Consider the following 27,968-nt stretch of genomic DNA (forward strand, 5'->3'; position numbering starts at 1 on the left):
CAACACTACTCGGCGTCTACAGGAATAATCAAACTGGCACTTTTTAAAATATTTAGAAATTTGAACTTGTTAATAATTAGCAAATTTACGGCACTTCTACGGCTACTGCAGTAGCTCTTTATGTGTGCGCGGTAGAAGGGACCGAACCAGCAGACTGGAAGGTTCGAAAGGACGCGTGCGCGCTGTACAGACTCTTGCAGTTAGCGGTGAAACCGAAAGAAGGAGCAGCCATGCAGTTTTGCAGGCGCTGCCATGCTCTCTAAAATTTTGTAGGCTACTGTACCTATATACACGATTGATAGCCGTTCCAGTTAGTTCTGCTTTAACACGATTATGAAAAAACGGACAAAAAATGAAGTCACGTAAAATGGGAGCTTTTCGTTAGACCATACAGATTCCTGTGCTTGGGTTGAATAACATCCGCTTTGACTTAGGCTGTCAAATGCAGGTAGAATTCTAGCAAGGATAAAAAAAAATTGTTGCAGTTCGTGCACACTATGTTCTAGTATATCCACACTAGTTTATTCGTTTCAACAATTTCAAAAAGTGCGCATGCTCCCCTATACTTAACAGAACAATTTTTCCGAGGAAACAAATTTCAAAAATGAAATAAGGAGCAAAAATGAAATAAATAGCCTGGAACAGCGGTATTTATAGAGTCTTTTATAGACTCTCTTGGGGCCACCAATACACGTACAAGGTACCCACTACGTCATAAATCATAATTTTTCTGAAATTGGGAAACAGGAACTACGCCAGTATTCGTCATTCTGTGTAGAAGTGAGGTACCAGCTAAAGATCTGTAAGGCATTATGTAACTTTGTTGATGCTGTGGCTGGTGACGAAAAAGTAATATGGCGGGGCCCCTTGTAATGGGTTGGAAGCATTAAACGACCGACTAGTTCCGTAATTCGCATTGTCAGAGGCCTAGTTACACAATTCGTGTTGTGTGACGCCCGGTTGCTATTTTAACATTCTCCAACGCTATATTACATATGCTAATGCTGTTCCTTCTGGACATGAAGAGTGTAGAGGTTCATTTCGCAAAGCAGTTTGAAGCACTGGAATGGCTCTAAGGAAGAATAATGGGCTCCACGCATAGGACCCAGGTTCGAACCCTGTTCCATTCTGGGAATCTTTTTTTCTTATGTTGTTTTCTTATTTCGCGCGATAGCGGTTACGGACACCGAGGGCGGCGGCGGCGGACAACTAGGACGCCAAAAACGGCCGTTGTTGTGATCTCATAACAGCTTTTGCTGTAAAATAGAAAATCATATAGTTAATGCATGCTTCCTTAAGAAAGCAGGTGATAAGTGTGTCAGCCGTTCATCGTGCGCATTACAAAAACAAAAAGGAAAACTGCACAGCTTGCACTATGTCGCGCAGGGCTGCGTCACAGCAGCGCTGGTGGGCACCTAGCTCGTCCTGACATGGCTAAAGCTTTTGCCCTCTCACCTGCATGTCTCCCACCCCTTGGTATGGTATACTATCTGTGGCAGCGCTTGGTCTCCTTTCACTACTCACCACATTGGTTCACTAAAACTTAACAAGAGAACGCACAGGCGGCAAACGCCAATTAGAGGCCGCACGTTGCAGCTTCTCTTGTTAACCATATGTACCGAGTGCTTGGGCGGTGACTGAGCGCGTGCCGGTTCGTGTTGATGATAATTGTTATCTACGACACGCGGCAGTCCTCGACCATAACAGCTCTGCTGTAAAACAGTGCCAAACCTGCGCGGAACGCGCACCACAGTCCAGCGAAAGCTGCAAGAGCGGACTTTCAAGAGCCCGTTCTGAACTCTCATGGGGCAACTAATACAAGTGCATATGCAAGGTATCCGCAACGCCATCAATCATACTTTTTGTGAAGTATGGAGGCAGCCAGTATGCCATTATTCGCTTTTCTGCGGACAAGCGAGGTATCCGCTACACATCTTTAAAGCATTATGCAGACTTTGAACAAGCGGTTAAAGGCGGGCTAGTTGGTTTAATGTTTTGAGGGAAGGAATAAACAGCGCGGGTTCCCGATTAAGCAAAAGAAACATTCGAGGACGGGCGCTGACTGCCAACTGAAGGTTTATTGAGAGGAACCAAAATATACGCATGAAAAAACAAAAAAAAGCGTAAGCAAAAACTGACTATCACTTTTCAGTCATGAACGTGACGTCAGGTAGCGGATTTCGCTGTATAACAGCTCAAGAGACCGCACGCTTATACAGATATCTCCTTTTTCGTGTATGGCAAAAGCGCAAAATATCTCTCTAGCGCGCCTGTCACGATAGCGTTTAAGAAGGGTGCTTCGCGCTATGTACGGCAAAATTGCTTCCAGTACCAATTTTTAAACAACTCGCACGTTCTAGGAACCGATCATTTATGCACCGGCCAGTCTGTCCCACAAAACCCTTCCGCACGAACATCGAATCTCATAAAACGACGCCATTCACACACTCGTTGAAGGGATTTTATGTTGTTGGAACACGTGAAACTTCATTTTCCCTTCTCATTGGCGCCACTGCGTCAAGAAGGGGAACTTGGCAGCGACAGTTGGAAACGTACCTACAGCCGTTTTCTTCGGCGCTACCAGTGAATGACCGTTTCCGGGTGAGAAGCCCAGCGGAAGTCTCCGCGTTCCTAGAACGCTTTAGCCAGTGAGACACGTGAAGGACCTCTGCTAATCTCTTCCAGATGATAAACTTCTAGGTACTGTCGAGGAATCTGTTGAGGAGTTCGGTGAAGTACGCTTTCAGAACTCATGCGGCACCATATTGCGCGTTTTTCGAGTTGCTCCAGTTCTACCTTCGCTCCCCCCTTGTGGCGTACGAAGGTACCTACTATGTTAAAAAATAACAGGCGTATGCACCGGCTCCTACCTCGCACCGGTTCTTAGTGACCTCCTTTTGGCGCAGTGTGCCGTACACTATCTGACCACTTAGACGGCTCAAAAGTGGTTCGTGTATTCCGGTACGTAGGCGATATTCTGGTCATATTTACGTCCAAACCGCAGGAGTAGCAGGAGAATGCACAAATCATTATGAGGACGTTTGAAGTAACCATGGATTTATTCACGCTCACCAGCGAACTCTCTTCGAATGACAGCATACGGTTTCTTGACATCGTTCTTCATTCCTGACCTGACCATGTTTGTAGGGAGTATTCGCCCAGCAAGCTCAAAGAAGAAGATATTGCCCTTTGGGTCGTCTCATTCAAAGACGGTAAAAAGAAGCATTGCCCTGTCCACCATGCGAAATCCATTACTCCGTTCATTCGCACACCTGGTTCAGACCAGCTTTTCGGGCAAAATTGAGAAACTGAGAGCTGCCGGTTTCCCCCGTCATCTGCTCACATCGTTGCTCACATATGTCAACGTGAATCCCTGCCGCACATGATGCCAGTACATTGGTTCTTTCGAGTTTCAAGGATCAGCACCAGCCCCTCGATGGCGGCCAGAATCCATTGGCCTCTGACGGCAGCCTCTACCTGCTGGATGGCCATGAGTTGATCCTCAGGAGTCTTGCTGAGCAGCACCTTCTCCCACTGCCTCCCGTTCTGAAATGTTCGGCCCTGTCGGGCGTCCTTGGGTAGGCTGAAATAATATCGTTACTGGTGCGGTTGAACTATGTTAATTTACTGGCCGAGATTGATGGTCAGGTAATGATGGCGTGAGTAGGCTGAACTAGCTCACGTCTTCTTCCCTTTCTTCTTGCTCTGGTAATACCCGTTGTATTGCCCAGTTCCCTGACGAAGCCCGCTGGGCGAGTCAGAATCAGTGATAATGCGTAGGGTGAAACCGCTTAAGACGGGCAACATGTACCACCTGGGTCCGGCTTGACCGACGGCCAGCTGACGTCCAGCGTGCCACCACGTACGTCCAATCGCTCAAGCGATCAATGGTGACGTATGGGCCCGAGTACTGGGGTCAAAACTTTTTGCATAGGCCGCGCGCCTACTTGCATAACACATTAGAATTATTCTGCATCCAACTTGGACATTTTCCATCAATGAAGCGGTCAAAGTTCGAACGAACAATTCAAATAGGTTTGTTTATATCAGAGACACAAAATGATACTAACCGGTGATCGATGCGTGTAAAGGAACATTGGTTCACAGCTGCCTCCAGCTGCAAACATGAAACATTTAAGCGTAACGACACTGACTCCTGTCTCATCTTTTTGTCATTACACCTGTCTGTAAGCTTCTCGCCACAATAACTCAAAAGACGGCAAACTGAGCTGTGCTGATGAAAAGTAAGGTGGTTTAGCTATGTTTGGTTACTGCATCAATAAAAATTCATCATCAAATTCCCCCGTAATAATGGTTGCATGCTTAATGTAAACTAGACGATGCTGTTAGGAACACTCCGTACTCAACAGTATAGCATCGCCCTAAGAAATTTACTTTTAAGATCATCATCATCATCAATAATGGGCTTAAGATTACATAGAACGCTTTATGAATAAGGAATAACCGCTATATATTAGACGATACAGTCTACGCAATTTAAGAGGACATATCTTCTCAAAATAGCATGCACAACTTCAACGACAAGTAAATTGCTAGCAGGATTCGTAGGTTACTTGCAGTTTTGGTAATCAGCTCTACAAAGCCTGGTTGAAGTGTCACTATCCTAGGAGAAAAATTATTCCTAAACCTGCGCAATGAGCCGCACAACCCGTGGTCTGTCATACTTATGCTCGTAAACCATACGAGCATGCAGAAATGCTTCATAAATATATATATATATATATATATATATACTTAGGCCTGCACAAGATCTAAGAACCTTTTCTACAAGACCAGGATAGCCACGGTAAATGCGAATACCAACATCACATATCTATTATTAGCGGCGAAGTAAAATGTCGCCGTGGCTGAATTCACATAGCTGTAGAGCCGCCTACTATGGGCGCCGAGTACAGAATTGGCCGATCTTGTAGACATAATATGGCCCGTTATCCCGACGGGAAGGCGTATGTGGCAGTGTGAATCAACCACAAGGGTATAATCACAAACTCGACGACGGTCCGGATGACGGCGGCCGAAATAGCAGAGCAAGCGGCGATTGCGTTGGACTTGCTGGACAACAGGAGGTCCACGATTTACAGCAACTCGATATCGGCGATCAGAACATATGCCAAGGGCACAATCTCAGAACCGGCCTTGCGGATCCTCCGGGACAAGAACATTGAGCCACACACGCTCATGTGGTTCCCAGCTCACAAGGGACAGATCGAGGGAGTCCAGCACAATCTCAATGAGTCGGCCCACATAGCTGCCCGAGGACTAGTAGACCGCGTAGCTACCGGAGGGCGCGGCGCTGAGGTTTTGGAGAATCGGGACCCTCCCACTTCTTATAACGAACTCACCAAGCATTTTTACCTGGGGCAGAGACAGTACTCTCCACAACACAGAAAATTAAGCAGACCGCAGGCTCTGACACTCAGGCTACTTCAGGTCAGGGCGTACCCTAACCGCGCGCTATTGCACAAGATTTATCCAGAAATACAGTCAACTAATGCATGATCACTATGCGTGGATATAGCGAATCTAGAACATATGATCTGGCGGTGCCCCGCGTAACGAAGCGGCGAAGTTATCACGCCGTCAAAATGGGAGGCTGCTGTTACCAGCTCCGGACTCGAACGACCGCTAGAGGCAGTCCAACGGGCCCGCGACGCAGCAGAGCGACTTGATCTTTCTGTTCCGATGTGGGAGCAGCCCGCAACGTGCTAGGGCGCATTCCGAGGGACCAAAATAAAGTTTATTCATCCACCAATCCATCGCCTAACAATAACAATTTACTTTGCATAGCCTATAGGCATAATTGCTTTTAATTCCACGGCAGCTATTAGAAATATTTCGCTATGCTTCTCTTCTGCATTCATCATTAGCTCTCCGTGATTGGATGAAAGTGTCTGGGTCACAGTCACAGCGCATATGGGGAACACGATAGAAAGAAATCCATCAAAACGCCCCACCACCTAATGAATACCTATGCTCGATATGCCACACGATGGAGTATAAGTTAATCAGACAGTGCACCGGTCCTCGTCTTTGATCTTTAGGTATTGGTAAGAAACAATCGGTGAGTGCTAAAGCTGACTGTCTGTTAACAACGGCACAAAGCCCTCAAGCAGGGTGTAGGAAAGCCTACGCTTTTACAGAATTACTGGACAATTCGCCGTTCTAGACAAAGTAGATTTTGGCTACTTGCCCGTCATTTTGACAGCGACTGCTTCTAGTTTCTGGCAAAAAATTAATTTATTTGAGTGCAACTAATTGTTCTGTTTATTTTAAAACTCTCAAACCATCTCCCCGTATTAGAGCATCGCACCGCTAGCTGTTATTTCCTGGGGATATAGATGATTGTTGAGTGTATACGTGAATTGTGAGAAATTACTAAGAAGTGTTTTGTGAACGAGCCTTTCTTTTTTTAATTTTTTGCTCACACGGTTTTCTAATACATAAGATTGTTAGTTTGTGGTAGTGCTGTGGTGTATGCAGCATTAAAATTTGATAGAGCATGAAATAACATGACGATACAGCACCTGATAGAGCGTGAAAATATAATTGCAAAGTAATTGTTGCTGAAATCGAAATAACAATAAATGCATAGTGATAATACGCACAATTTCTCTGTTGGCCGTGCGAAAACGTCACCTGTAAAGCTGGAACGAAAACATGCATCGTATTGTGCGTTGTGTAAATCGCATACGAACACAGATGTCTGAGTAAGCATTTAAAAGGATAACTGGAAAGTAATGATATACGGAAAAAAAGTCACAGTTTCGCCGCAAGGGCGATGCAATGAATGCGATAGCAAGAAACTGAAATGCTATACGAAGTGAGACTCGCCAATGGATACTCTCAGTTTGAACAGAGCTCCTGTTGCAAAGGCGGCCGAAGCAGCGAAGGAAACTAGCGCGCTTCAAGTGTCAAGCTGCGACACTTGATAGTTCGCGCTCATCTTCCATTTGTTCCTTTTGTGGCGTCCCTTGAGCTCGAGTGACTTTCGTACGCTCCGTAATATCAGCGCTGACATCAAGGTGAAAGCTCGAAACATCCCTCCTCCTCTCACCAGGAGATAACCGCGCGAGCGGACAGCGGAAGGGCAAGGTTCTCCCTGCGGTAATATTAGAAGAAGCGAGCGAGCTGGCCGACGACTTCTAAATGCTCTCGTTGCGCTCCTTGCGCCATCTCACTGGCAATGAAGAAACGCTTATAAGCGCTTGCCGTCTCGGAGTACTACCACGATCTGCGTTTACGTTCGATCGCGCGTATACGTCTGCGCGAGCAGACGTACACGCGTGGGAAAACCTCTGTTGCCGTATACGTCTGCTCATAGCAAACTTGTGAAAAGAGACATTGAACCCCTGTTTCACTAATGCTAATGACGATGTTGTGTTCATTTATTGGCAGCCAGCTTCGACAGTCAGGTCGCTAGGCTTAAGTCAGCTGGGTATCCGGAGCCAGCCTTGGTCTCCGTGACTGAAAGCATCCGTAGAAAACGGAAGGCCGAAGACCGTTTAAGCAATGGTGCGGAAAGGAGGGAAAACAGCAGCCGTGAAAAAATCGCTGTTGTTCCATACATGCATCAGGTCATCCACCGCTTAAAATATGTTGGGCAGCGCACGGGGGTTCGTGTAGTTTCTTCGGCACAACATAAGCTTTCTCAGCTGGCAAAATTGACGCGTGGTGTAACACACGTAAAACGATTGTGCAAAACGATGCAGAGAACTGAGCTTGTTAACTGTGTCAGTAGCGTTGTCTACAAGATCCCACTTTAATACGGCGGTTGTTACATCGGTTAAACCGGGAGATGTGTATATGACAGATTGCGTGAAAATGCGTGCAGCGTACGTAACGGGAACGACGGTTTTTTGGCGCAACATGTCAGCAGGTGTGGGTGCAGAGTACAGTTTTGCAACACAACCGTGATTGATAACCATAAAGATGACCCATAAAGCGCATGGGTCGACTTAATGTTCCGTTCATTACGGGTACCTTGCCCGATGTTAACGCGTCCTTGCAAGTGCAGCACACCATAAATTTACTGTAGTTGCTGTTGCTCTTCGCCATCACGTGATTGCTGACAGAGTGTAAGGGGGAGAGGCCACGGCGTCTTACCCTGCCCTTTACACAGGCCCGAACGTGCTAGCGCGTGCCAGCGCGTTCTGACTAGGATACAACGCGTTGGTTCATCGCGCGTGTGTAGAATCTCGTTCCGCGACGCCATCACATGATTGCTGAGAGGGTAAGGGGGAGAGGCCAAAGCGTCTTACCCAGCCCCTTACACAGGCCCGAACGCGCTACCGCTTGCCAGCACACATGGTTTTGTTTGCGTTACGCCAAGCTAGGACAGCATACGACAGCCCGGGCCCCTAAAGTGCTGTACACGTATCATCATCAAGACGTTCGAAGAACAAGAAGAAGACTTCTATTTGGCGCGCGCGCGCGCTCAGATGGCTGTGGTACAATCACAGCGGCGTGGCTGCGGCGCGGGGGAGGAGAGGAGAGAAGGCGACCGAATCCTGCGTAAAGGAGGAGAGTGGGAGAGAGAGTAGTGCATGCGCAGTGGAGCGCGGACGCCACCGCCGGACACCGCCCCGAGCAAAAGCTGCTTCGCATATACAGTGAAACCTCGGTGATACGAATCTCGCGGGGTCACCAAAAATATTCGTATCATCCGAAATTCGTATCACCAGGAAACATGGAAAATTAGTATGCGACAAAAGAAAGTTGGCATACGTTTTGATTAAGTGTTCCTCAGGGCCGCAGCGACGTCATGAACAGCTCTGAATGATTGTCAGAAAGTTTTTACACGTCAACGATCATACTTGTACTCGTAAATATACGGTGCATGCGCGCGAGTATAATTAATGAACCAGATGCGTTGTGCCCTTGCCCCTTCCTAATCTTACTACGTTTTTCTGCATTACATTGGAGTACTGCGACGAAAGTGACTTAAGAAGCGCTTTGCACACGATAGACAGAGGCCAAAAACCTTCGCCAAGACCTTCGCTTCGTCACTTGGGGTATTCGTCCATCTTTAATGGGACTTCATGACGGACCCGCAGCCCAAGTTTCAGTCGTGATTCATAGAACGTGTGAATGCGTGGGCGTGGCTTGTATCGACGTGGCAGGCACGTGTTAACACAGTACAAGGACGCTGCTACCTCGAGCACAGGAGCACGAGTGAACGTGTCGGAAAAAAAAAATAAAGCGTGACGTCGACGTCATCCGTAATCTAAACGTGAAAGCGCCTAAAGGCCTCCGAGATTCGCGCACACTATCTCGGAGGCAACGACGCACCGTTGATGGTCGTGCAGCGCACATGCCCGCACCCGCGCGTGACTACCACGTCTTCCGCGACAGCGCGGGCAGCACCTGTTCGCACCTGTGCGCTAGCGTGCGTTCGTATCAAACGTCGGGGGATGCAAATCGGTGCGCAACAACCGTACTTCAATACAATGCCGGCTAAGGGACATTGGCCGGGACCACAGAAAAATTCGTATGACCCCGAAATTCGTACCAGCCGTGATCGTATCACCGCGGTTTTACTGTAATAGAACTTTTCAGAAGTTAACCACAGACTACACTTCTGGCTAAGAAGCACTCCTGTCGAGAAGCAGTGTTACCCAGTGCATCAAATGCGGTCAAAAAGTACGTACCGATCAAAAGAGCGATGAGCTTGCAACAAGGTAGCGAAGACATAGCTACTGAACGACCGTCTAATGGCTTGATGTCGAAGTGTCCTACTACTTATGGAATATACGTGCTGATATATATGTATATATATATATATATATAGTGTCAAACAAAAAAGCGAGTCGTGACAAATTCTCTTTCTTCGTTCACACACACACACACACACACACACACACACACACACACATATATATATATATATATACTATATATATATATATATATATATATATATATATATATATATATATATATATATATATATATATATATGTATATTACAATAGGAAATTTGACGACCACACGACCACTCACAACAAATGTTCCGCAATGGAAGAAAACAACATATTTCTCAGAATATCTGAACGCATTTATCATTGCATTGACTTTGTTACCGACCGAACAATGACAATAACGCGCTTCGGCAGATTATATTTCCTAAATTTAGGTAGTCTGAAAACATCGTGAATATACCTACTCCGAAATGCACCAATGCATAGGAATTGTCGCGCAGACATTTCCTGTGTGTCTTCATGTTTCAATGTATCCAAATCAAATACTACTACTGCTACTACTACTGTTACTACTAATGATAATAAAAAAAAATAATAATAATAACAACAATAATAATAATAATAATAATAATAATAATAATAATAATAATATTATTATTATTATTATTATTATTATTATTATTATTATTATTATTATTATTATTATTATTATTATTATTATTATTATTATTAACAATATTAATACTATTACGGCGATGTCATTCGTGATGCCTGCATAATAAAGGATGTAGATAACTTAGATTATATCAAGAAACACTCACTCGGTATGTTTATAACGCTCGATTTACTATCTCATATGCGCTCACAGCTTCGTCTAGCAACCCCAGATAAAAGCGCTGTTCAGAATATTAAGGTAAATGATATTTGTGCAGAACGCAAGAGTTATCTCATTTTATTTAGCTTCGCAGTAATTGCTCACTACTTCTAGGTTTTTTGTTTGTTTGTTTAAGCGATGAAGATCAGAACATGCTTCCATATGAGTTGAGAGCACCTGCTTGGCCGTTATTTTTGTATTGTTCGGTACGCGCGATGTCTGGTCAAACATGTGTTTTTCTCGATAAATTTCTTTCTATGATCAGTGTTGGCTACTTTTCGGGTATTTTCGAATTTTCGCTACTCTGCACATTTTTGATCGGGCAATGCTGATCGTAACTCCCAATCCTAAACCTGTGTTGTGCTGCGGCTGTCACTTGTCCAAACCTTCGCCCGGCAACAGCAGCGATCTGAAAGCTTACGCGTGCTGTGACAGGATGGCTGCCACAAGCCCGCACGATGACCAGTTCGCAACAACTGGCAAGAATTATTCTTTCCGTAAGTGTGTGCAGCTTATATTGTTTTATTCATTAGAACGCATGTGTAGTAGTCGCTTTCGCAGGCAGTTTCGTATTCATGCTGAGTAAAACCCTTAGTATTCCTCTTCTGGTAGATACTTAATAGGTATTCCAAAGAAGGCAATCTTGCGTTCAGATAATACAATTTAGTTTGAAATGATACTGCCTAACTGGTTAATGTGAACAAGAACCGCTGGCGAAAATGTCTTAGTTCTGTGCATATATAGGATTTTTATTGTAAACCTCATTATTTATATTGTTTTGCTGATGCAATATTTGTTGCATAAAGACTGCTGAGGTTGCTCAGTTCCGTGAAGAAAAGTAACAAGTATATTTTCATAATAGTTGGCAGGCATACCTGTATAATTAACTTTGATGTTTTGGTCATTTTGCAAATATTTTCAGGTATACGCTATTCCAATGAGGCTGCGCGCTTACTTCCTCATGCAGTAACACGTTCTAAAAGCGGATCTCTTTAAGCATTTCGTTACACCGGCTAGTGCGAACAGGTATTGTCATCTTGAACCGGTACGCGCTCGCTACGTCCTCTTAAACATCTGCTGCGCTCCCGCAACCGCTGCGCCGATTTGTCCGCCGTGAAATAAAAGACCTGTGATGGCGAGTCTCTTATGCGACCAATAATTGCGTACCATCACGTAACAACCAGTCTCGGGACTTGAAATCACGTAACATTTAGTAATGTGACTAAAAAAACGTAACATCACGCAACAAATCGCGTCACTAAAATCACGTAACACGTAGCACCTTGTCACATGACTTAAATCCCATAACTACTCGCCTGTGAATTAAATTCACGTAACATCACATACCTATGCTCACATCAGTGAAATCACGTAAAGCCACGTAATTGATCACGAGACTAAAACCGCGTAACATCAGGGATTTTCTAGTGACGTGACTAAAATCACGCAACATCACGTAATAGTTAGTCACGTGGCATGTTCCCGCCAAAAACACGTAACAACTAGTCACGCAGCTAAAATCACGTAACATCTAGTCACGTGACTGCAACTACTTAAGGTCACGCAACTAGTCACGCGACTGAAATTACGTAACCTCAGGTAACCCCTAGTTGTGTGACTGAAACTATGTAACTAGTCACATGTCATGTTACCGCCAAAACCACGTCACTCGTGCGTGGCGTTGGGAACCGACCAAAACTGGAGAAATGTCAAATCTAGTCATACTTAACTACTAGCAAAGACAGCATATCTAGCAAATGCTTGACATTACTATCAGAATTTAGCTAGGCCGTGCATAGTTCCGCCATTGTTTCCAGCCTTGCACCACGATAAGGCAATCGGCGCATTCTTTTTTTTTTGTCTTTCTGGTTTCCTTACCGATCAATTTTTTTTGTAATGAGAACAGCTGTGAAATTTTAACATTGTGTTTTTTTTTGTTGGAGAGTGTTCAGTCAAACATGTTTATTTTCTCGAGCATTTGATACTTTCAGAAAGGTCATTTGGCGTGCGCAACAGCGACGCAATTTTAGTATGCTCCCTGCGCTCTTATGGAACAGAAAGTAGAAAGGTCACAGATGGCGGACGTGTCGTGTTCCCGCAAGTATGCCAAAAGAAAAGGTAAGGAACAAAATAGGTTGGGTGATCAATGTACTCTGACGAGCTACTGTATTGTGCGGAAAGGACCATCGTTCATCGACGCCCATTGTTGATAGAGGTGGTGATATCTGCGACTTGTTTTTGCAAACGTGAAGGCAAAATATGGGCTTTACAGCTGCCCGGCAGTGTCTCGAGAAATGACGCATTCTTTGCAAGAAAGCAGCCTCTTTGTGGTCATAATATTGCAATCACGCTGTGCCCTAGGTGCCGAGCAACATGCGAGTCAAAGACTTCTTCCTAAGTGTGCACAAGCGACAGCGGCAGTGGCGCCTCTTTTGTAACGCGGCGACAAAGGTCGAGACAGTCTAAATGTATATTCTCATTAAAAACAAATACCGACGGAATAATATTATTAATATTAATATCTGGGGCTTGACGTCCAAAACCACAATATGATTATCAGGGACGCCCTAGTGGAGGGCTCCGGAAATTTTGCCCACCTGAGAATGTTTAACGCGCACCAAAATCTATGTACACGTGCCTCAAACATTTTGCCTCCATCAAAAATGCAGCCGCTGCGGTGGGGATTCGGTCCCGCAAACGTCGGGTCAGTAGTACCCACTCAATGGTATTTTATTGTGTGGTTGCAGAATTTGGCTTTTTTATGAAGTGCTGAATCTACGTGATATGAACAGGCAAGAAACACAGGAATCCCTGATCATATATAATGCCATTTTGATAGGGTCTACAGCTCATAAAAATGCTGCGGTATTTTTTGTGTTGCTCAGCAGAACTTTGTAGCCAGAAATGCGTGATCTCGTAACACTGTGAGAATACACAATAACAGAAAAAGCAAGCAAGTTCGACGTGTCGCTTTGAGCCATGGTTACTATAACGACGCAGTGTACGTTACCTTTTCCACATTAGATACTTTCCTGCCAGTTCGCTCTCACTAGCGCATCCGCCAATCAAACGGCAACGATCAAGAGCATAATGCACTGAAAGTGCCTTTGGCTTTAAAAGAAGGTAACCTACGTCGACATTTGCTCATGGACGCCATGTTCAGCTTCGTTAATGTCTCGGCAACACCCTGGCCTTTTCCACTGGTGGTATTATCAGAGTGCGCGCTCGCATTTTCATTCCTAAGCATCTATTGTTCTTTTAACAAACACAAGAAAAGAAGATAGGAAAGCCGCTTACTGGCTAACTGAAGTTAAGATTTGCACATGACATTATGCTGTCAACTAATGTGAGCAACAGCTCGCGAAAAGTGATCGAAGACGTCCAAAAAGCAAGCTTTCAATTAGGGTTGAAGATAAATATGCAGAAGACAAGAATAATTCATGGTGACCTGGAAAGAATACGAGAGATCCCTACTGGCAACTGTACGCTATAAACTGTAGAAGAACCGACATTTGGGCGAGTTGGATTGCGTTAAACATGATGAGTGGTTTTCAGCGCAAACGACGAAATACAGAGAAGAAGGAGGAACACGAACACCAGCGCTGGTGTTCGTGTTCCTCCTTCTTCTCTGTGTTTCGTCGTTAGCGCTGAAAACCACTCATCATGTTTGTACGCTATAAGCTGTCAAAAGAGTATGTATATCTAGGCCACATAGCAACGAGGCTTTCTTGCGTAAAGGCAATTCGATGAACACGACAAGTCCGGAGCCTGCATGCCGGTGTTTCACAAATTATGACGGGCGACATACCACTGTCCCTTAAACGCAAATTGTACCACCAGATAAGCTGAGAATGTTGATGCATACCTCAGTGTAGCAATTGTATAATGGCGCCCTTTTCCTTGGGACACTTTCTGACACAACACCCGTAGAAATCACGCTTGCTTGCTTTTTAAAAACGCTATGTGATCGATACTTTTATAACAGAATTACTACGTCACGATGATAGCGTGAGTGCGCCATAATGACAAAGAACAGAGGAAGGGGAATTTTAAGGGCTCGTCTTTCTTCGCAAGACACAAAATTAATAAGAACTAACACACAAGAAAGCCAAAGAAACTGTAAGGTATGGTATTTGGAGCAATTATGGTGTAAATATGAAGAAAGTAAAATGGACGAAAAGACAACTTGCTGCCTGAAGGGACCGAACCCGCGACCTTCGAATAACGCGTCCGATGCTCTACCAGTGAGCTACGGTGCCTGTCATCATCCCGTCCACTACTATGCGGTATAAATGTGTATTTAAAGCTAGGAGTGTTAGTGAGCCCCGATCGCAGCCTTGGCGGCGAGAGTGGAACACTCTTTTTTTTTTCTGCCTGTTGGCGTCACGGAGCACTCGATCTTTTAAGTGCTGGCAGCGGACCAATAGTCCCTCGCATACTACCTGAAGGCATCAAGTCTGCCAGAACGAGACCCTCGCTATGAATGAAGGAAAGAAGACTATTATTTTTAAGGGCTCTTTTTTTCGTTGTTAGACAATATTAATGAGAACTAACATAATAATATCTGGGGTTTAACGTCCCAAAACCAAGAAATGAGAACTAACAGACAATAATGCCACAGAAAGTATAAAGGATGTTATTTGTAGTAATCAGGATTGCTATTACTACATCCTAATTACTACAAATAACATCCCCTATACTTTATGTGGCATTATTGTCTGTTAGTTCCCATTAATATTGTTTCTAACAACGAAAAACGAGCCCTTAAAAATAATAATCTTCTTTCCACCAATTCATAATGTTATTCAGTGCAATATTGGACCTTGAACGCAGAGCAGTAATAGAAGTATCGGATGAAGATGTAGTAGACATTTGCGTATAAAACACGATCATCGTTATTGGAGGAGTTAAAGAAATCCGGACGATCGTTATTATCAAAAAGAAAAACAAAGAAATCTATAATTATGCCTTGTCATACACCCTGGTTGATGCATTTTCTTGTCGAGAATGTAATTTCTGCATTGCGAATAATTTGCCATTTGCTGCATTCCGAAAAGGTGTGCTTGAGTCATCGAAATTTATTTTGAAATTTTATTGTCAACTACTTGAAATCGCAAAGATGCGGAAACGCCATTGTTCTGTGTATATGTGGTATGTTTATTTTAATAATCATTACCTTTATCGTCTTGCCGATGCAATATTTTCAGTTCAGTATTCCGCACAACGTGCTGATTTGCATTCTACTCAAGAAGGTCATCCCATCGGCGAAAACACCGATGCAGTTGTCGTATGCTTAGTGCGTTACTTCTTGAACACAATATACAAAGGACACAGACTCCAGGCGTATCGTGCTCCAATATAGCAATACAGAAGGTAAGAAAGGAAATAGGCTGCGTGAGCAATATTTCTGAATCGCTGTTTTTGTAATTCGAGAAGGACTATCTTTCGTCGTCACCCATTGTTGCTACATAGCCTTATTTCTGATACTTGTTTTTCCAAACATGAATGCCACAGAAGCGGTCAAAATCGGTGAAGCCATATTTCGCAAAATGGCGCATCAACTGCAAGAGATGAGCCCTTTATGCTGCAATGTTGTGATAATATTGCAAACCAAATGTAGACCATGTATTTTAGTAATATATTTATTGCTATGCACACACAACCAACAGCGGTAGCTGCTGCTACATCGTAACGCGGTGAATAAGGTGGAGGTCGCTTACAGAAAAACTCGCATTAAAAAACAAGTATGTCTACTCTATGGTATGATTTTTTTGTGTTGGCAGAATTTGGTATTGTTTGAGAAACGCAGCATCTATGCAAATATGAAAACAAAGGAACATAAACCACTAACCTGTTTTTTGTCTTTTTACACGGCCAACCACTCGCAGAAAATCTGGTGCCTTTCTTTTGTGGCACAGGAGAGCTTTAGAGCCACGGATAAGCGATCTGGCAACACTGTGTGAGAATCGCCAGCCATAGATAAGGCAAGCGAACATTGAGTTCAATGTTTCACATTGGGCCATGATTAGTAAAGCGACACAGTGCATTAGCTCCGCCATCATTGTGACATTGCGTTATCTCAGTATTGGCGGCACAAACGCGAACAAAACGGCAATCTTTATTTGTCTCCATACACTGGAAGTGTCTTTCGCTTTAAAAACCGAGAACGTATGTAGACCTTCGATCGCGAACGAGTTGCGCGGTTCCGTTAGTGCCTGATGAAGCTCCCTGGCTTCTTCTACTGCTGGTATGCTCAGAGAGCGCGCTTACATCCATATTGTTGTCGTTGCTGTTCACTGCAAGGTTGCAAGATTTATTCAAAGGACAAGATTGAAAAGCGATAAGAATGACGCTTATTGACGAGCGTGCCATCAAGTGGGGTAAGACTTTGAAAGTGACTTTCATGACCTGACTGTAAAGCGTTGGTAATTGCAGCTGTGCCTATGAAATTTGCAAGACATTTTAAGATAGACGAAGGTTCCATTGTAGTGTTCTTTATTTCTTTTTTTAACTTTTTCTGCATATGTACTTTTTGTTAAGAATTACTATATTTATAGACTTCCAATTATGTACAAAGGTAGTTACCAACAACGCTGCCGACAGTCGAGAATTGTGCGCCTTTTGCCTGGAAGGACCACTCGCTTCAGCAATCTAGTAATCCCCACGTAACAAAGAAAGGCGCCTACGGAAGCTTAAGAAGAGTGTTAATTTTCTCACAAAATAGTGCTAAAAGAGGTGCTCACATCAAAAGGTACGAAACGGCACTGTGGGTATAAATGAAGAATTTATTCAAAGTGTACACTATGTGGTGGATTACAACAATCGCATTGATAAATGTGCCGAAGGATTGCTTGTTCCCAGAATTCCTGTGGCCGTGACGAGACCCAGTCCTTCACAACGTCCTTCAGTTCGGCGTCCTAGTTGAAGCGCTTCTCTTCAGGCGCTTCTTCAGAGGACCAAACACTTGGAAATCCCAGGCTGTGAATGGTGACTGATTTAACACCTTGCGCTATCATAAACCATTTATGCCCCGCAACTCCTCAATCGTCGAATTTTGCAATGTCAACGCCATCCTGTCCTCACACGCACTGCTGTGTCAAATGGACGGCGCCTTTTATTAGAGCCTCTGCTCTCTACTGCGCATGCGGACGCCCCACATGCTCTGATTCACGACAGAGCCTCCAATGAAATCCCTAAACGTCTCGCTACATTCTGCTATAGCGGCATAGTCATTGCGTAAGCGGTTTAATTGCTACGACGTTTTCTACCTTTTAACTTCAACAACCCTTGTATATTGCTAATTCACTGCAATTTAGTCTTCTTTTACGAGCTAATCCAAGCCCAAATAAAATGTTCCAATCTATAAATGCCAAATTCAAATTTTAATCCTGAATACCGACGATAGTGAGCTATATAGATTTTAGCAGCAATACAGTTTAGAGGTACTACGGTCACCTGAGCACACTGCTTAAAAATTGTTGGAGCAGGCCCGACCATATTATGAGCAGCAAAAAATTGCGTTTTTTTTCAGCTTCAGTTAAAGTTGACTTGGCTCTTTTAGCGAAAAAAAATGCCGTATATGGTCTAAAACGAGACAAAAATCTCCTCAGTTATGATTCCGGATATTCGAAGCATGTAAAAAGAAGTTGCCTATACCTGACTGTTGAATACTTGCCAAAAATTGTGGGAACGCGTCGTAACTCTAGTCTGATGCGCCAAGTAGACAGATTAATGAACTGCTAATACTCCAATGCATTGATCGCCTCCCTGGCTGAGAAGCTGTTGAAATGTTTTAAGAATAGCAATACGATTTGCAAGCGAAAAGGGAACCCTAAAGAGCGGTATGTTGTTCTGCCTTATGTTATGTGTTATGGCATGTTATGTGTTGAACGAACTGAAAAAAATCGGCCAAAGTTTCGGCATACACATTGTTTACACGCCTCCTTACAAACTAGTTTCAATGTGACATCGAGTAACAACAACCAGCACAGTAAGAAACATTTGTGTAGTGTCAACCATGCCCAGAATTTCGTGCCTTGTGGAAAAGACCTTCATTGCGCTCCTTTCACATGCGGTAGAGAGTACATTGGACACACCAGTAGGTGCATCAACAGACGACTACTTGCGCATAGCTATAACTGCAAGCAGATTATTAACCCTGGAAATATAGCTACCCAGTACAATAGATTCCAGTGCCACCCCAAATTCTATTGCACCACGATTGTATCGCAATCTCGAAATTCTAGAGAAAGGGAAAAAATCGAAGTCTTCACGATGCCCCGGACAGGCATCGATACGTGCGTTAGTACATCGTCAGTTTAATTACCAGATGAGGACGTATGATTCATTCATGAAGACATCTTGACACATGAGTGTGAAAATGCTGGATTCTCTGCTGCAGTATTGCTCGCGATTGTGTGATAGTTGTCCCCCTCTTCATTTGTGTAGATATTCGTCATGTGATCGTAAAATAAACAGCTGTTCGCGCTTGTTCTGTCCACTTGTGCTTCTTCGTATAGAGTTAATATACTGACTCTAGAGGAAAAGCTGGGCCGCGAGACCGCTAACCACAAGAGCACTGACATATTGGAACGTCGTCATTATTGCTGTCACCTTGCTTTAAAGATGCGCCAACATTAGCGTTATACAACGCTCACTATACTCGCCACATCAATCTTAAAAAAAAGCATTTGCACAATTAAAAAGGTGCGGATATTGTTTTGTGTTTATTTTGAATACTTTTGAGCATGAATACAAAGGCTCTTTATGCAATAGGTGGATAGCAAAATGGCTATGCTTCCGGTTCGCTGCTTCAAAGTGCCTGCTGTTCAGTGTAATCGGGGAGGAAACACGTGCAATTCTGCGACTCGTTTGTTACCGGTTGTCCAGTGATTGTGTTGTTGAATTATTTTGCAAATGGTTACACGATGTTTCGCAGTTTAGAGAACGAAGCGAGAACTAGAACTGAGCAAACACGAGGAGCGGTGAGAGGTGCGTCTCGAGTGAGCATGCGGGTATATGTAACGGTTATGCTTTAAAATACGCATATCTGTTATGAAGGATTAGCTTGATTTAGTATTTTCGAGTACAAACTGTGGCTACGTCAGCTTCGCTCGCACATATGAACACACAGTGCCAAATATCAACATACCTATACGTTCCCAGATCACTTAGACTTCCGACAAAAGTATGCGAACTCTGCCCGATCGAGTACGCCGATGCAGTGTATGCACTTGCATTGCATAAACAGCATTGCCTAATTGTTGTCAAATTTATAAATACTGCTGAGCGCGCAAAAAACTAACGGAACAAAACGGCATTTCAGTTACTCGTATCGTAAGACGTCAAAAGATCGAAGTCGCTTCCGAAGCAACGAGTTGCATGGTATGGCGTCTCTTGCAAGCGGCAAGAGACTTGCAAGCGGAAAGTGTCAATTTACCTTTAGTGGAACCTGAAAGACAAATGTATGTTCGGTGCGCAGAATTGCACATGCATTGAAACACAATGCCCGAGTGCGCGAGGGAACGACATCTCAGGTAAAGGAAGATTTAGAGGCCGAAAATAAAAACCTCAAAACTGCGAGAGTTGATCGTTCACTTTTAGAGTAAGAAACATTTCACTGCCATTCACTATATCGAACCCGAGATGGTATATTTGCCACAGAAATGTACGTAAGTAATTTTAAGAGTTCGAACATGAAAATAGATTGGGCGGATATTTCAAGACACTATGATTTGCACCAGATCTTTACAGGTCACAAAACATGCGCGAGAACACCCTTTGCTTCGAAACAACATGCAGGTGTTCGAAGTGCATGCCATTTGAATGAAGAACTGATCGTTCGCACCCTTACAACTATCTCGTAGTGATTAAATTTGTTATTCAACTAAGCTACACAGCACTCCAAACTATTATGCAGTAATTTGGCAGAAAAGGGGACCGCGACTGCTAGACTGAACACAGCGACGGCGCTAGCAACAGTGCCTGTTTGGCGGCACGACGTCTCGAACCGGAAACTGATGCAGACGGGTGGCTAAGCCCACAATACTTTGCAAGAACCACGACATTGCTATCCACCAATTTGTTCACATTTGCCTTGGCCTTGTTCAAATTTGTGAACAAGGCCCCCGTACGGGAGCCGAAACGTCTTTTTATTATTTTTTAAGTTTTTTGGTCGGCGTCTTCTTACTTTTGACCATGATTGTTCCCGACCAGACGAGTTTTCGTCGAACTCTTGATTTCATCCACCAATTTACTGTGCACGGAAAATAGCGTTTGCAGGCTGATTTACCAGATGGCGCCACCAGATATATCCACATCAACACTCGAGAGTGCGCTCGCGGCCGATTGTGCCGGTTTGCACGTCGTGCTAAAGCACCTGAAACTTCGTTTACGTCGTGTATATCGCAGTTGACGTAATGTCCGGTTCTGTGCGTTTTCTATTGCCACGTACCAACAACTCGACTTCATGTGACGGCCTTTCTTCCTTTCAAGCTGAAGACTTCAGTGTAAACCAGGACGGACGGCAAAGAAAAGATCAGACAAGCACTGAAACATATGTAACAATTACGCGCCACCGAAGTTTTCTTTAGACTTTTTAACGGCGATAAAATTTCGTGTGCCGTATAGCTTTAGAGTTCTGATTGAAGCTTTCGGGTGACGTCTCACTCACATTCACCGCTGCATGCTGCAATCGACATCTTTCTGTTTTTGGCTATCTGCGCGGAGGTACGGCAGCAATGAGCTGAAAAAATGTCCCCACCTCCCTGAAGGGAATCGTGAGGAAATGCGAATGCATTTCTTGCGCCGAGAGTACACGGCGTAGTAATTTTAATGGCGTAAAGCTGGACACATCGACGCGCTCAAGTGTCTCCCTTTTGGGCGCCTCTTTCAACGAACCCTTCCTACGTGCGTTCGTAATCACCTCAGGGATGTTGCCACCGCCTTCAATGCAGCACAAACGCGTTTAGAACACGCTGTTTTCAGGCTGTGCCAAGGCAGCACAAACGCTACAAACGCACTTCAAACGCGTTTCAAACGCACTGCATTCAGGCGGTGGCGCAGAGAGAAGAGAGAGCGAACGGCGAGAGAAGGAGCGGCGAAGCGCTGCACCTACCCTCTCCACACACGCGGGAGCTCCGCCAAGCCAATGCCACCTAGAAAAAAATTTGCGCTGGCCGAGCTCCCGCGATGCGAGCGCCCTCACACGCCAGAGCGCGCTCCTCCTCTCCACTCACTCGCCGCTACTCCGCCCGCACCACCTGCTCCGGTTGCTAGGGGCGAGGATAAGCGCGCGCGCCCGCAGCTGTTGCTATTGGAGATGGAGTGAGAGCGGAGAGGCGCGCGGACAACGCCGGATGTCTTACATAGCCCGACTAAGAAATGCATTCGCATTTAAAAGAATGTGGATACAGGTCTCTCGTCATTGCAAGTCGAAGCACGGTGCGTCCGCGGCCTACATACACTCGTTGCTTCGAGCTGGGAATCCGCCGAGTGGACCTTGTGCCAGCGAACGGAGAAACTCTATTCGCATGCGTTATTGCTAGGACGTGCCTCGTAAACACCATGCATAAAGAGGTGAAAATTTTAACTCATCAATCGGGCCAGATGCACAGACAACGCTACACAACACACGGTTTCACGCATCCCAACCAGCCGATCTTACCTGACATAGCGCCAAGAGCGCGTAGCTGCGTTGTTGGCTTATGTTGGTAGATTAAAACTGATTACTACCGTCAAATGTAGCGAGCGTCTCAGGATTTGGAAGCGTTCGTTTTGTTCCATCATAGCAGAACCCATGTGGTTATAGGTTTCAATGCATGGGCTCTATGGGGAGCTTTTTCTCTAGAGTCAGTATATTAACTCAATGCTTCTTCGTATGTCGTTAGTTTATGTTTATGTTTTAAATGAAACATGAAAATGGTATAAAGTTTTCCATTCCTGCCAGCGACGTGCATTTTACGTCTCCGCAGCGGACTTCGCGCTCCGCGCAATGAAAGAAGCGGCAGAGAATAGCGGTGCGATTTGTTCATATTTTCGCTTACGTGCGTCAACTAAGCTAGGAACAGCGTTTTGGAGCACCCGCACCCGGGCAGAATTTTTTTGGACGCAGAAATAATTTTCAGAGCTCAGGAGGAAACAGCCCGACCAGAAATAGATGACTGATCCCTCTGTCATAGGAATCGGTATAACACGGAAGTGAAACGTGTCGTCAGAGAAGTAATTGATTGCTTTAGTCCATTGGTATTCGCCTTTTAGGCCGGTTTCAAGACTGCGATAGAAGCAGCACATGTTGCACCCCAAGAAACTTCTCGTCACTTCAATTATCACTCTCTAATGCCGAAGCAGAAAGCGTGTTTTTTAAGTTGTGCCAGAGTAAGGGAGGTCGCTTTTTCCGCTTTCAGGTAAAAGAAAGGCCATTGAAGTTAAGAACTACATATTATATTGTTGGTTGTGCAGCTTAGAAGAATATTTATTTAAAATATTTGGCCAGACACAGGGAGAAAAGTGTTCAAAATGTGCGGGCTACTCGTTAAGGCTTGTGCCCACCGCGAATGCTAGTTGGCTACGCCGGCGCACAAAACCGGAAGCCATCCAGCAGCCGTGTTTATAAACAGCGAAAGGGAGCGTGTATAATGTCTATTGTTGTTTGGCAGACGTAGCACCGCTATATGTGGACGCACTCACGTCGACGCCTAGTGGCACATCTCCGTACCGACGACTAACGCCAGTGATCATGACTTAACCCTTGCGGTAGCTGAAGTTCTTAATATATACGTGGATACCGCCTATGGGGGGGGGGGTGAATCCCGCGCATATATAACATCAACAAGCGTACCATAAACACGGATACTTGATATGCACTCCTCCAAAGCGTCGAGAAGCACTACGCGCGTAGTTTCTTCCCTCTAGCCAGGCAGTTAATTATCACACGGCGAGCGGGAAACGCGGTGCGACAGCGAGACGAGCGTCGGAGAGCTATTTTTCTATATGGATGGATGCTATGAGCGAAGGTTGGGCTAAAACCCCCACCTCGCGGTGTGTTAAACGAAATTACACTTTATTGGAAACGCGTCAAATGGAACGGTTGCAGCAATGGCGCGTTTTTTTTTAGCCTGGTGGCGCACATGTCACCACTCCGTTATAAAGGAGACACTCATAGCATCCATCCACCTATCCATGCAAGAGCACTGTGAGAGGAAAGTGTGAAAGATAAAAGGCGTGTTCAAGAAGCCTCCGTTTTGTGTTTGGCGGTAGCTCAGTGGGTTCAACTAGTCTGACTCCTAGTTGTCAACGGTCTTATAGTTCTTTTCTTTCCCATTTTATGGCGTTCATTTCGCTGGCGTATTTCCGTGACGGAAATACGTCAGGCAAAATTTTGGTGGACCCTGGCACAAGACACTTTCGTGTTAAAAATGGCACAATGATGGAAGCTCGATAGAAGCACGGTCGGCTGAGTGATGGTTTTTTAAAAGAAACATGTTTTATATACATTGCCAGAATAGACATACCTACATGGGCCCTAATTATATGAGCGAGACACACAATATTTCGTTCGAGGTTACGCCCATTTTGGATAACAGAAAATTGTCCTTTCCTACTCAGTTTCCCCTTTTTTTATTCTTTGTTATAGAAAACATGGTAGTAAAAGCGCACTGTTCACAATTGTAAAACATACACTTTACATGTCATGTAATACATAAACTGTAATACATTTAAGAAAACTACAAAAATTGCACCATCTCCCACTAAATGGAACTATATGGGGATGCGAAGCAGCGCTGGGTGTACACTTGTGTTTTCCTTTTCGTTTCAATTTGTATGTTTCTGTGTATGTTTTATTTGTATGTGGAGTGTGCATCTGTTGCATAGCGCTTATGGTACACCCCCCCCCCCCCACCTCGTTTCCGTTGCGCTTCGGCTTCGCGTTTCCTCGCCGCTTCGAGATTCGCTTGCCGGCATTGCCGTTTACGTTCAGATTCGCGAGCGTCCATAGTGCCGTTGCGAAGGAGAGTGCAACGCTTGCCGGCGTTGCCGTTTACGTTCAGCTTCGCGAGCGTCTATGGCCCCGTCGCGAAGCACAGTGCAACGTGATCGAGCGAGCGCCGCATTCTGTACGAGCGCACAACTGTGGCGGAGAGAGAGAAACGGGAAAGGAGAAACGAGGTGGAGGCAGCGCTCACGCCACCTTCTCCACCCCACCTTCTCGCGCTCACGTGAGGAGAAGGGGGAGAGTTGGCGCATGCGCGTCGGGGAGCGGACGCGTGAGTGAAGGAAGGACACAGCCCCGACCAAAAACTGCTTGGCATGTAAAACGAAACAAATGTCGCTGATACTTAAATTTCAACACTTGGTCATAGATAAACTTGATCTGCAAAGCTGGATAGTGTAGGAAATATTGGATTGTGCGTGGTGCCGGGAAGTGTAGGTAAATTAGTGCGCCCCTGCTGAGTGAAATGAAGAGCGCGAAAAATGAATAAACGAAGACAGTGCAATGACTTCTATACATGAAAAGTATATATGCATCATTCTCAAATAATGGCAGAGACTTTTTAAACTAGCTTGCATGAGTGGGATGTACCGAAGTCCACACAGTTCTCTAGAACGCTGGAACGATGCGCTCCGGTGCGTTCCAGAACGCTCTGGTGTCGTGTATAACGAAACAAGTAGTCTGAGACAGCCCACGCTTGAACATTCATCCTAAGTGGCCATGCATGCTATAATATGGGCTCTTTCGAACAAGGTGTTATCGGAAAACGTCGTCAGTACAGTCCAGTGTTCGAGACATTTGTGTTGACCTCTGTACGTTTGCTTACCTATTTAAACATAAGAAACGGTTAGAACGCTATGATGGATCTGAAAAATAAATAGCTTGCGCAGTCCCAGCGCTATAATTACGTCACAGCTAAGATGTTCATTTAGTTACAACATCGCTAGCGTTTGCATAGTAACTATGTACTTGATTTTTTATGTTTGGTCAAGCTTGAATGCGTGCCACAATCACTCCGAAGTAATTTTCTTAGGATTTTCAACCTCTATCTGCAGGCGACACAACGGTCGAAACACTTTTAGCTCAAGAGCACAGGCCTGGCGATCTCACCTCTGCAGAATGACTTAAAAGGCGAATCAGTTGAAGCTTATGCATTGTTGATCAGAACACATAAAGACAATGCACGTGAATGAAACGTGGACAAGCTCTGGTCTAATAACTGAAAGGTTTACTTCAGAGTACCTAATATATACAGCAAATGTGGGAGCGCATTGCTCGTGATGAAAGGGCGTGTCTTTTTCAATGCATCGTTCGCATTAAAAAACACACGCCCCTGAAGGCGATGACGTGTGGTTGCGCAGATTGCGTGGTTAAAGAAACACAAAAAGAACATAAGTATCAAGAGGTGAGATATACGCTGTTTTATGTCCTAGTCGATTGAGGTCAGCGGGTAATCGATAAGTTTGCATCGTTTTTGAGTGAGCAGCACAGCTTTATAGATATAATATTGTGATTTCTTCACAGTGTGCGAATATATTGAGCCCGGAGCGTCACATCGGCCATGTTTACAACAATTACGCAGTATACTTGCTCCGTCGCTCTCCTTATCCGCAACCAGAGCTGAGCTTCCGCTACCTAGCAGGCGCAAGAGGAAAGAAAGTTCTTGAGGCAAGAAAGTTCTCGCATTGCGTGGATCTTGTAAACTACTGCAGTGTTCTTATATTGTTGAAAGGCCGTGCTTAAACTGTTCATGCCCGAATGCTTTTGTTGTGGGCCAAAGTTTGTGTCATCGCGGTAGACAGGCTGCAGCGCATCGTCTCCCGAAAGAAGCACACGGCGTGCAACTGATAACGACGTGCATAAAAGAACTTGCACATTGGGGAGGGGGGAAACTGTTGAACTGGGGGCAAACGAAGGCTTTTCATCAGTTAATCAGTTAACCGACATTTTAGACAGGCACTCTCCAAAAGCATCAAACACCGTTTATTGTTCATGTCGGACGAATTTATTTGTTGCAATAACTGGAACGAAAACGAAGAAAAGTACATAAAGGTTGAAGAAAGTGCATTGTTTTTTTTTGCGTGTTGAATATTCAATAAAATTTCTGCTAATGACATCTGAAAGATAACGAACATGTGATATAAAACCACAAAAGACCGATGTCGTACAAGGAGTGTTCCTCGAATAGTGCAGAACTTGGAATGGTGCTACGAAAATGCACTTATTCTGTCTGTATGTTGAGCCTTAACACGAAGAAAATACGCAGGACATCACAATACATGAGGACAAAGCCTTGAGGTGCTACTTTGCCTTCGCCATTCTTCGTCTTCGTTTGCGGCAAATCACAAAATGTGCTGTACGAAAAGGCACATGATTCTGGTGTGTCACAGTTGTTGAGTGAAACAGAGTGGAAGAATCCAGGAAATAAGAAATAAAAACCAAACTCAGAAAAATGAGGTCAAGAAAAAACGTGGAATAAATCCTGATATACAAGCTCAGAAAAAAATGCTACAGGATTTGGTTTCTCGAAGCGCACGCACTTTTTTAGAGAACAAAGGAAAGCCAATTTGCTAAGATGTCTGATTCGGCACGGCCTTTATTGATCACGAGTGCTGTTGATTCGGTGACTAACAATACCCTCACCATTAGATCTAACATCTTTGCCGTTTAAAAAATAATGTCTTGCGTCATACCAGAAGCACAACATGTACAGTGGTCAACTCTCATATCTATAACGACGGAGCGTCGTGCTCCGAACTGCACGAGCGACATCTACAGTTGAAAACGGGGCACCTCTGAGCATGCGCAGCCCCACTGATGCGCCTACCTTGCATTTTCGATCGTTGGTTATCACCGCGAATGCAACAACTGCTTTGGCCGTTGGAAGCGCTGTCAACAGTTTATCACAAAAACAAAAAAGAAAAAAAGGAAACGAAGTGAAGCGAAGCGAACCGTTGTCAGCGCGCGTTGAAAGCTATGCTGCGTGCTGATTTGCCGTTCGCGGTCACATTGTCGCAGCAGCAGATTTGGGTCCACTTATAAGTTTATCCATTGTCCGGTGCATTGTCGCTATGATATGATACTGCGAACCGAGAATAAGTGCGCAGTATAAAACACGCCGACCCGGTGATTGCACTCTCTCTTTTTTTTTTAGGTGCTATACGGTTGACAGCGCTTCTGACGGCGAAATCAGTTGTCGCGGCCGCGGCGATAACAAGGACGGAAATTACACGGCGAGCGCATCAGTGACACTGCGCATGCTCTGATGTGACCCGTTTCAAGCTGTAGATGTCGCTCATGCAGTTCCGAGCACGACGCTCCGGCGTTATAGACATGAGAGTTGACCACTGTACAAAATAAAGAACATGCCAGAAAACCAATGCGC

At 44.7% G+C, this 27,968-nt stretch overlaps 1 protein-coding gene across 2 annotated transcripts in view; it reads right to left on the reverse strand.

Annotated features, from left to right (window-relative positions):
• The window catches only part of LOC119383828 (uncharacterized), a 146,760-nt gene that overhangs the window by 17,583 nt on the left and 101,209 nt on the right, over nucleotides 1–27,968 (reverse strand). For both annotated transcript variants that reach the window (XM_037652115.2, XM_037652114.2), the window contains exons 2-4: nucleotides 9,669–9,758; nucleotides 6,627–6,665; nucleotides 4,071–4,117 (exon numbers count right to left, since the gene is read on the reverse strand). In XM_037652115.2, coding sequence (XP_037508043.1) covers nucleotides 4,071–4,117; nucleotides 6,627–6,665; nucleotides 9,669–9,711 — 129 coding nt within the window. In that variant the 5' untranslated portion in view covers nucleotides 9,712–9,758. The remainder of the gene's footprint in view (nucleotides 1–4,070; nucleotides 4,118–6,626; nucleotides 6,666–9,668; nucleotides 9,759–27,968) is intronic.

The sequence above is a fragment of the Rhipicephalus sanguineus genome, chromosome 2 (genome assembly GCF_013339695.2).
Source record: "Rhipicephalus sanguineus isolate Rsan-2018 chromosome 2, BIME_Rsan_1.4, whole genome shotgun sequence".
NCBI lineage: Eukaryota > Metazoa > Arthropoda > Arachnida > Ixodida > Ixodidae > Rhipicephalus > Rhipicephalus sanguineus.